At 45.5% G+C, this 11,429-nt stretch overlaps 1 protein-coding gene across 1 annotated transcript in view; it reads right to left on the bottom strand.

The window, feature by feature from the left end:
* Window positions 1-3,741: 3,741 nt before the first annotated feature.
* kcnh3 (potassium voltage-gated channel, subfamily H (eag-related), member 3) overlaps window positions 3,742-11,429 on the bottom strand; it is a gene marked incomplete at both ends in the record, with an annotated part of 148,162 nt that continues 140,474 nt past the window's right edge. The window contains 4 exons of the mRNA XM_080478226.1: window positions 3,742-4,620; window positions 4,903-4,955; window positions 5,032-5,132; window positions 8,375-8,661. Coding sequence (XP_080334352.1) covers window positions 3,742-4,620; window positions 4,903-4,955; window positions 5,032-5,132; window positions 8,375-8,661 — 1,320 coding nt within the window. The remainder of the gene's footprint in view (window positions 4,621-4,902; window positions 4,956-5,031; window positions 5,133-8,374; window positions 8,662-11,429) is intronic.

The following is an 11,429-nucleotide window of genomic DNA, read 5'->3' as shown; positions in this document are numbered from 1 at the left end:
ATTTCCCCTCGTATACATGTTTTCTTTTTACTAATTCTATTTTTTTTTTTTTTTTTATCTTTTTTTTTTTTAAGCCCTTTTAAAATTGACTTCGGTGTAAATAAGTAAAAAATTTTATTTACGTTTAAAATGGTGAAAGCTTCAGGGATCCACTAAAAGAGTCACCAAGTTTTTAGATCTTTTTTACAAACAGCCTCTAAACCAGTTTTGAATGGATTTAACTGAACTACATTGCCTCTACTCACATAAAATCGCTTCTACACCCGCATAAGAAAAACACAGGAGTCTTAATATCTTTTTTTTTTTTTTACAAAACAACACTTTTTTATTCTTGTACAGTATGTAATCCTGGTTTAGGTTTTTATGTAACAGCAGTTTTTTTTTTTTTTTCTTTTTAATAAAATACATCTGAAAGAGGCCGGGCTGTTTTCTCCTCCCAGCAGCCCTCCAGTCTGAACAGCTCAGAAAGCAGGCACCAATTACATGCAAAAGAATGAAAAAAAAAAAAAAGAGAAAGCAGTGACATGCATTTGATTTAAAACCCCCGTTTGTTTCTGACTGAGTGAAGATAAAGAGTCCTGCTGCTCCTCTTATAGAAAATAGACTAGAAATCTGACTCTATAATACAAGTGACTTTTACCAAAGAAGTCCTGAGACCTCCATCCTGATGGGGCCTGGGCGTCGTCTCGTAGTGGAGTGCGTGCGTGCGTGCGTGCGTGCATGCGTGCGTGTGTGTGTGCGTGTGTCTGTGCGCGCTACATAGGAATATTGAAGGTTAAACTCACTTCCTGTCATCGCTTGAAATAATCTCATCAGATTTCCCAGGAAGGTGCAAGTGTTGGCTGAAGGTGGCGCTGATGGCTTTCCGTGCTGGTGAACCAGCAGGTGGGGGTGAGGGTTAAGGGTGGGGGGTGGGTTAAAGGAGGGGATCTGTACATGGAGAAGGCACGAATGGCTGGATGGCTAAAGCTCGGGGCGATGGAGGAGTCTGACGTACAATCTGATTGGCTGGTGGTCAACAAACATGATGCTGGGGAGGTGGTGGTGGTGGTGGTGGTGGTGGTGGTGGTGGTGGGTGGGGGGTGAAGTTCGTTGTATTTCTCCTCTGATCTCTTTGGCATACGACCGAACGTCTCACAAATTCAAGGTTTCAGCCGGCAAAACGTCCTCAAGGGTTCCAATAACGGACTGAATGAAAATAAATAACACGTAGAATAAATAAACTCTAGTCCAACCTCATCATCATCATCATCATCATCATCGGCTAAATTTAGTCGTGAAGCAGTTTGTAAAGTGCTACATAAATAGTTGTGACTATATTGATCCCAACAGCCACTAACTAATGTATCTTGTGGAAAAGAAGAAGGTTAATGTTTAACAGTGTGTAAACGGGCCGGAGAGGCTCATCCCTCTACAGCAGCAAGGAATTATGGGAATTATGTTGGCTTCAGTGGCGGCTGGTGGAAGCAAAACGAATTTACTTAAAAAAATAAAAAATAAATGAATAAACTGTAATACTGTCGAAATTTGTTTGTGCCAACTAACTAACAATGAAAAGTGTTCGCTTCATTTTCTACAGATAATCTTCAATAAAAGAGGATTTCTACATTTCTCTCTCTAGTTGTGTGTGTGTGTGTGTGTGTGGGTGTGTGTGTGTGTGGTTTCTATCAAAACATTCTAAAACGCTATGAAAGATGAATTCATGTGTTGTTTGACAAATATACTTGATATACTTTATATTTTCCCTAAAACTCAGACCAACTGTCATTTCAAATAAACCAGCCCCTGAGACACATTCATATTTTAAAAGAAGGTGATAATGAAGCATCTGTATTTGTATGTTAATAAAAGAGTCTTAGTAAGTTTTCTCTATTCACGAGCTGTTTAAAAGGACTATAATGTTTCACCACCAGGGGGCGCTCTCAATCTAAGAAAAGGCAAGATTGTTGTAATGTGGTTCATAAACGCACTATAAATCACATTGTTTTGCTCCTACTTGGTCATAAAATGGGAATCTGTAAACTAACTAACACACTCGAGGCTGATTTATCAACTAATGAAATTAAAACAGAAGCCCCTGTAAAGAGATTAACTTTACTCCAGACTGGGATTAACACCATGTTATCAAATCAGCCCATTTGTGGCTGAAACCCTGAAAGTCGACATCAGATTGAGAAAAATTCAAACTGAAAGAACTTTCTGGTGAGCATGAGGGACGTGTGTGTGTGTGTGTGTGTGTGTGTGTGTGTGTGTGTGTGTGTGTGTGTGTGTGTGTGTGTGTGTGTGTGTGTGTGTGTGTGTGTGTGTGTGTGTGTGTGTGTGTGTGTGTGTGTGTGTGTGTGTGTGTGTGTGTGTGTGTTTTAACTCTAAAGGGATTCGCTTCAAACGTCACACAAATATTCCGCTTGTTGAACCTGTGACTGTGATTTAAACTTCCCGCTGTGGAAGAAATGAAGAAGATACCAGATCTGCTCATTGAGACAGAAAGATTTCTAGATCTTTTCTGGATCACAAAATCAGTTTTCTCGTGTTCAAACAGACCAGATGGATGAAAATATTCCCTGAATTGAATCGATTTCTCCATCGGCTTCAGTCGGAGGACGGATTGACTCGTTTATACGTCATTTAAACTTTTAATGAATTATAACCAATCTGGAATGCTTCATGTTAATCTGATGGTTTTTCTGATTCGGGCTTTACTTTCCATGGTTTTGTACATAAAGAACCAAATTATTACATTATGTCACATTTTGTTATAACGTGTTGCAATATGCAGCGTGTTTTTACAAAATATGACAGATTATTCCATTAGGAGGCGCTACAGGCCTCCTTCCATTGGCCCTCATACTATTTTTGGCAGATTGATGGAAAACTGACTGAGAATATTGGACTCATCTGGATCCAGTAAAATTCAGTTGTTTTTTTTAACGTTTCTTTCTGTTATTTCTAATCCGAGAGAGATTTTGCAGTTATTTGTACGATGCTGAAGCCGACCCGGAAAAACTGTCGCAAAGTTTTTTTTCTGATTTTATATGGAATCAAAAGATAAACCGAGTGAAGAAGAAAAAAAACTCCTGATGAGTGCGAACAATCTGAGTTCTGGCTGCGATTATATAAAGACTCCACGCTGAGATATGTGTGAGCTTTTACCTGGAGGAGGAGGGAGGAGGAGGAGGGGGAGGAGGAAGAGGAGGGAGGGAGGGGAGGGAGGAGGAGGAGGAGGGAGGGAGGAGGAGGAGGAGGAGGAGGAGGGGAGGGGAGGGAGGAGGAGGAGGAGGAAGAGGAGGGAGGGAGGGGAGGGGAGGGAGGAGGAGGAGGAGGAGGAGGAGGAGGAGGAAGAGGAGGGAGGAGGGAGGAGGAGGAGGAGGAGGAGGAGGAGGAGGAGGAGGGAGGGGAGGGAGGGGACGGAGGAGGAGGAGGAGGAGGAGGAGGAAGAGGAAGAGGAAGAGGAGGGAGGAGCTGACATCCATATTTGGAGTTAAAGCAGTGAGTCTGTGTTGCTGCATAAAGCTGCTCGAGGCTCCAGCTGCTAGAAAGTTCTGACCTGTGTGACCCGGTACCGGCTGCAGGTCGGACCGGTAACGGGACCGGTACCGGTTGGACCGGTGCTACGGGATCGTTGGTGCTGTAAGACATGTTGTGCAGCTGGAGCGCTGCGGTCGGTCTGGACGGAATCCATCGCTCTGATTGGCCCTCGGCCTGGCAGGCGTGTCTGGACCCGCCGGGTTCCACCCCGCTGCCTCATAGTGCCGCCGGCTCCTCTTCGTCGATGAAGCTGATGTGTTCCACGGACGGCCCCCGCCGCTCCTCCATCTCCAGCGCCGTCCCGGATCCCCCCCCGCCCCCCCCGTCCTCCTCGCTACGCCGCGAGCTGCACCAGAACGGCGTCCAGGCGTCCCGCCTCCTCGAGTCCAGAGCCGAGGGCAGGGACAGGGTGGGGGCGCGGGTGGAGGCTGTGGGGGGAGCGGTGGGGGCGGGGGGGGACAGCCGCATCCGGTGGTCTCCGGGGGAGGAGGTGAGCGAAGGTGGGGCCGAGCAGTGGAGCAGTGGAGCAGACAGGTGGAGACCCTGGCAGGGGGAGAGGGGGGAGGAGGAGAGGGAAGGGGACGGCGTGCGAGAGGGTGGAGGGGGCTGCTCCTGCGGGAGGATACCATTACTGGGGGGGTGGGGGAGGCTTTGGGGGGCTTGAGACCCTCCTGGAAGTCCCTCCACCATGGAGAGGTGGCTGGAAGGGGCGGGCTCTGCCTCCACGCCGCCTGGCGCCTCCGCCGGCGACCCAGCCCGCGGCTCTGCTGCTGCTGACGGAGACGGGCGAGGCCTCTGCGGTGAGTGGGGGGTGGGGACGAGGTGGGGGGTGGGGAGAAGGCAGCGGGGCAGGTCGACGCCCTCCAGGTCGCCGCCGTCCAGCAGGGAGCGAGTGTCCGTCCTCTGGAGGGGCCACGGCGAGACGGAGGGCGGCGGCACCGCCGGGCGCGCGGCGCCGCTCGGCGGCGGCTGTGTGAGGTTTGGCACGACGGGCATCAGGACGGGCGGCGGCGTCTGGAGGAGCGGCCTCAGCAGCCGGGTCATCTCCTGCAGCTCCCGGCTGAGCTGAGACACTTGTCTGGAGAGACTGTTCATCTGTCAGAATCAAAGTTTGTCATTAATTTATTATTTAGTATTTCTGCATTAACTACTTTCTACCCGGGTGTGAGTTAGGCCCCGCCCACACGAGCAAAAACCCTCTCTTTAAACTTGGCGGGTTGCAGCGGATCCAAACACGGGCGGCGTGTAAACGCACCCCCCAAAAGTTAAGGAAGCTTTGCGGATGTACTCGTATTCGCTGTGGTGTAAAGGAGGCCTCAGTGATCCTCCGCCCAGCCGGTGTGTAAACTAACAGGCCAACAAATAGTCGGTGCTCACCTCCTCCGTCAGTTTGGACACACTCTGCTTGATCTCGGTGTGCTCGCGGATCCCTGCAGGGGAAACACACACATACCTTAAGCACTGCGCTGTGTGTGTGTGTGTGTGTGTGTGTGCGCGCGGTGTTACCTGGGTACGGAGAGGGCGGGGCTGCAGGTGACACACTGGGGCTGAACTCAAACTTCTGGGAGGACGTGGAGTTGCTCTCCGTCTCGATGCCGTCGACAAATCTGGACAGAAGAATAAAATATGAAGCGAGAAATGAAAGGAAGAGGAAGATTCCTGCGTTTAAAGGGTCATATTATGCATAATTCACTTTCTAAAGGTTTTCCAACTGGAATAATCGTCCCCATTCCTGGAAAGACGCCACAGAAGTTTGTTTCAGTTTTTAAAACGTGTGTTGCTCCAACCGGCCAATCAGAGATCAAACCCTATATAGTGTCATCGGGGGTTTAGCCAATCACAATGAAGGTAGGCCCTCCCTTTGACTCCTCCCACAATTAGGCAGCTCTGCTCTGGCACATGGCACCACGAGAGGAAGTACTTCCTCCTCTTCCCAACATGGGCATCTGTGGGCGGAGCCAGTCCAACTCACACGGACACAGCAGATTCTGAATGCAGCTCCTATGATCCGATATTCAAATGGAGGAAAATCAAGGAGAAGCTGGATTTGGGGGAATAAACTCTGAATACAACGTTTATTATAAGCTGGATAATATGACCCTTTAAATGTGTTCAGTTCTGCACAATCTGGTAAATCCACTGTTGGAAATAGCAAAGATTAAAGATCAGCTGTCTTCGTAGTAAAAGTGAGTTTTCCTCTGTATTTTTCAGTCTCATCAGATACTTCTGTTGGAATATGAGCTCCTCTGTATTTCTATTCAAGTTCCAAAATGTATTTCTGAATCATCACGTGTGAATTCATTCTTAAATTCTAATCCAGGATGTTTCTCCAGTCAAACGTGCTTCAGCTGCGCTGCTTTAAATCACCAGGCGCTCAGAAACCCGCAGCTCCACTAGATATCTGGTCCAAACGGCTGCAGAGAGAAACAAACCCTCGCTGCTCTCATTAGTCCCTGTCTCATGCAAACGTGAAGAAAGAACCCGTATCAGCAGCTTTTCTTCACACACGGCTGCACAGTCGATGGACTGGAATAAATCTCTGCGCACACACACACACACACACACACACACACACACACACACACACACACACACACACACACACACACACACACACACACACACACACACACACACACACACACACACACACACACACACACACACACAATCCTGCAGCACGTCTGGAAACATGCAGCCGGTGTGATCCGCCGGCGCTCTGTCCCGGTTGCCATGGCAGCCAGATACCGATGCTGCGGCGTTTTGCCACCGACCCCCCGGTTCCAGTGTCGGTTCCAGACGTCCCGCTGCTCCGGCACGCCGGAGACGGACAGATGTGCGTCCCCGGACGTCCGTCTGGATGGAATTTGCAGGAAGCAGCGAGACGTGACGAGACGCAGGACAAGAAAACGCAACTTCTAACTTACACACACACACACACACACACACACACACACACACACACACACACACACACACACACACACACACACACACACACACACACACACACACACACACACACACACCATAATAATGGTGTGTCACTGTAGCTTTAATAATGACGCCATGCTTCCAATGATATCATAGTTTTGAGTCAGAAACTAGATAATTAGAAATAAGAATCTTTTCTCCTGTTAATAAACAAACAAACGGTGACCTTCAATTAGTTACTCGAGTAACTAGACTCTGAAACTGAGAAAGTAACTGTGTCAGACTCCCTGAAATCATAATTACATAATTGATTTTCATAATTACATTTGTTTTGTTTCAATCTTTTTTTCATTGGAAAAACTTTAAATTTGAAAAAAAACAACAAAAGTCAATGTTAACTCCAGTGAATTATATAAAAGAAGTCAGTGTATTAAACACTTTGAAATATAATCTTTGTTTGATAAAATCAGCTGGAGAGTGATCATTTGTTTTCTCCACTTCTACCGTCTGGAAATAATCCATACTTTGGCAAAACAACAATATTTCTAATATTATAAGTAATGTTTATTACAAGTTGTTTTTTTTGGTGATAAATTTAAATAAATACAGAAATTGTGCATTTAAAAGAAAATCCTTATTTCAATACTATTTAATCAAGGTTTTTCATTTTTACCTTTTACCAGGCAAGTGCACATATATTTTATTTCAGGAGCCACATTCAGCCCAATTTCATCCTGTGTGGGCCGGACAGGTAAAATAGTGTCATAATAACTTTTAAATGTAAACTTTATAGTGTTTCGTTGTTGTGGTGCAGATTACACGTGACGAAAATGTCTATATTTTCACAAAACCCAAAGAATTACTACAAAAAAAGGACAATAATCTCAACATAAAGATAATTTTAATGAAACCTTCTCGTCTCCTGCAGCTGTTGCATTATGGGTGTTATTTACAAACACCCTGACAGCTTTACCCAGTTCCTCCACATCCGTCGACTCGGGTAATTCATCTGGTAGTTCTTATTCCAAACATGAAGCATTTCCAACGTGGAGAAACTGAACCTGAGCTGTCACTTCAAAACTTTGTATAATCAATGTTCAATCTGAAACTCCTGTGAGAAACAATCATATAAATAAAGGTGAAGGTGGCAGAACTAGTCAAGTCAGCAGTTTTCTCTCTCCGAGAACCCGACACACAGATTTATGTTTCTTATCCTGCAGAAGTAGAGAATTACTCCCTCCGAACACTTTAATGATGACATTTATTTGTTTTCATTTTGCTGACTTATAGGCTGTAAATATTACAACTGAGATGCACAAAATGCTTCAGTTTGCAGGTAATATTGAACTTCATTCCTATTTTCAGAAGCAAATTCCCATTTATGATGAAATATTCCATTATTTCAAATAATTTTTATCTTAAAATGCACCGATATAATAGATCAAATTAATTTATTTGATTAATTAGATATATTATATTTTATATTATATGAATTTTTACAAGCGAGATTTTACTATGAAAGTTAAAACTCACAATTAGGGTGAGTTTGTAAAAACCCCATAATGCTACAGGAAAACTAGGATAATTTTTCTGGATATTTCACTTCAAGGTTTGATTTAAATTGGCTTGTTTCAGTTTTTAAAAAGTGTGTTGCTCCAACCAGCCAATCAGAAATAGTGTCATCGGGGGTTTAGCCAATCACAATCAAGGTAGGCCCCTCCCCTTTGACTCCTCCCACAATTAGGCAGCTCTGCTCTGGCACATGGCACCACGAGAGGAAGTACTTCCTCCTCTTCCCAAGATGGGCATGTGTGGGCGGAGCCAGTCCAGCTCACACAGACACAGCAGATTCTGATAGAAGCTGTTTAAAGGAAGGTGCACTTGTGGGATGAGCAGCACGTGAGGCCGTACTAACCTGGGGCTGAGCTCCGGCGGCGCGCTGCTGAAGCTGACCACCGGGATCTGCAGCATGGACGGCCGCAGGTGCTCGGATGGGGCGCGGAAGGGCCTGGGGGGCAGCAGGGGGGAGCGGAGCGGCGAGTTGAGGCCCCGGCTGAGGTGCAGCGGCGAGCGGGGGGCGCACGACACCGAGCGCTGCTCCTCGCCGCCGCCGCCGCCGCCGCCGCCGCCGCCACCGTCCTCGTCATCCTCCCTGATGGACGGCAGCTTCTTCACCAGGCCACCGTTACTCTCCCAGTCAGCCTGGAACACACACACACACACACACACACACACACACACACACACACACACACACACACACACACACACACACACACACACACACACACACACACACACACACACACACACACACTGAGCAGCAGGTAGTCGCAACAGTGCAGTTACACATGTTCACCAGTGGGGGGCAGACAAAGACAAGTTTCCATTGATCCTTTCTATTCAAAGAAAATTCACTCTGTTTCTTTATTATTCAGATTTACAGAATTGATTCGCACCTTTTCACAAACCTGCTAATAAAATCCAGGTAACTGCATCAGTTTGTGTTTGACTGGACTTCTTATAACATCACTGCATGAATCCACCTCATATCGACTGTTTTCTACCTCAGTGGATGTTTGAAGCCTCTCAGTGTGGAGGTGTGTGTGTGTGTGTGTGTGTGTGTGTGTGTGTGTGTGTGTGTGTGTGTGTGTGTGTGTGTGTGTGTGGATGCTATTGTGTTTCAAAAAGCTTGTAGATATGTTTGGTTGTGTTATTGAACAAGTGAAGAAAGCTTGATGACCTCGATGAAAAAACTCCTGTTGAAGGAGGGAAAAGCTACTTGATGGGAGCAGGTGAGTGATTTCATCGGACGGAACTGCGAGACAAAAATGAAGGAAACTATTGGAACTGATTGAAGAGTCAATATTTATTTTAAGGTTTTTGTTTCTGCTTCTGCAAGGCGGCAAGAAAGAAAGAAAGAAACACACACACACACACACACACACACACACACACACACACACACACACACACACACACACACACACACACACACACACACACACACACACACACACACACACACTCCCTTGGCAGACCCCCCCCCCCCCCCCCCCCCCCCTTTCCCCATCAGCAATGTCCCTGCTGCTTATGAACTGAATAATTCAGGCGGTTCCTCGTTGCTGAAACTTCTTGAAGAGACAAGCTGAACTAAACAGAAACTCCAGAATTTATCTGGAAAAAAAAGCAGGAATTAAACCTGAATGTTTAAATTTCTACTAAAAATGACACAAGTCATAGGAGAAGTTAACGCTCAAAGCTCTTCTAAAGTTAAAAATAAATGAACGTTTCCAACATGAACTTCTTGTGATAATATTTTATAGTTTTATTCTTTTTCTACTTATGTACTCTTTAAGCAGTCAGTCTTTTTTCAATAATAAAGAGATATAATCATCATTACTAACTTCAGCCAGGTGTTTTTGCAGCTTACTGAAAAGCACTGATTAGTTAAAGTTACTTTCTTAAAACTGCTGACTAGATACTGACGATAAAAAAGTATCTTATGACGTGAGCATTGTGAATACTCAGGTAAACACCACAACATCACTGACTTCAATACTTCATTTTTTTTAACTTTATGGTCTTATTTTTAAACAAGTGCTTTAACCTTTTCACTTCTACTTTGCGACACAAACTTCAAATAAATGTAGATATTTCCATCTTGACCCGCTACAACATTGTGAACATGGAAAAGTACAAATGAGAGAGTATGAGGAGCTCAGAGAGAGTTAATGTCACATATTCAGCAGGTTTGTTGACTTTGGCAAAAGAGAAAATGGAAAACTTTTATTTCTGTTTCCGTAACAACGGCGCTCGGAGCCATCGGAGACGCAACTTTTCGAAAACGCTCCAACTCAGTCCCCATGGAAGTATTGCTACTGCGCATGCGCACCACAGCCGTAGTAAAGGGTTCTTCTGCACATGCTCAGTAGCAGGTCGATAAGAACTAGAGCTACACTCGGTAGAGCGCAGACCATCGCCAACGCCACATTTGTTTGTGGAACCGAGTTCGCGTTGGTAGCATGATAGCCGCTAGCTCATATCGATGCTAACTAAGGAGGTGAAGTCGCTATATCACTGGGTGAAACGCTGAGCAGGGAGCGTCTCCATGGCAACAGACGCTGATCTCCTTTGTTCTCCTCCATGAGGCGCCCCGCTCATCCGCTTTGTATGGGAAATGTTTTTGCAGTTTTTTGGGATTTATTCGGAAACAGTTTGCCGCTAACGTCCCAAAATCTAAATGATTCGTCCTCGGCTGATGATGAATCATCCACACATTCAGGGTGGTCGTTTTTTGCGAAAAGTTGGTAAAATACATAAATACATACATACAAACCAATAGATAAATAAATACACGCAGACGAAAACATAACCTTCTCGGCCAACTTTCATTGGTGAAGGTAACAATCAACAGCACCCACTAGTGGCCTGACAGGAAAACTACATTTTTAGTGTTTCTGTGTAAACAGACATCATTTTCAAAACGTTGCTGTGTAAATGAAAACGGGAATAGGAGGTGTTTCTACTTGAAACGTTGTCGTGTAAACGGGTTCTTATAAGCCGTAGCTGCTTGTTACAAAGCAGAAAGTCTCCTGTGAAAGTAACTGTGCTGCATGTGGTGCTATAGAAAGAAAACTGAACTGAATTTCCTGCGGATGAAAGCTGTGAGGGCCGCTTTTTTCCGGAGGTCACGGGTTCAATTCCAGGTTTGCACCTGTGGCTCACTGAGCAAGGCCAAGCAGATAAGCTGGATCAAAGAAAAAACGTTTTTTTTGCGTACAAAGAAAAACAAAAAACTTGAAATGGACAAACACACTGGGTGTTATAATACGAAGTGAAGTATCTGTACATTGAAGCACAATAATACAATAACAACCTCGATCCTGAGCCGACAAACAGCGACTGGTGCAGCGAGCAATGAATATATTTCCGATCTCATCATGCAGACGAGCCAACGCCCCTCAGCT

The sequence above is a fragment of the Lipophrys pholis genome, assembly GCF_963383615.2.
Source record: "Lipophrys pholis genome assembly, chromosome: 13".
Lineage (NCBI taxonomy): Eukaryota > Metazoa > Chordata > Actinopteri > Blenniiformes > Blenniidae > Lipophrys > Lipophrys pholis.
Note: the sequence above shows the minus strand (reverse complement) of the source record. Positions and strands in the feature narration are given on the sequence as shown.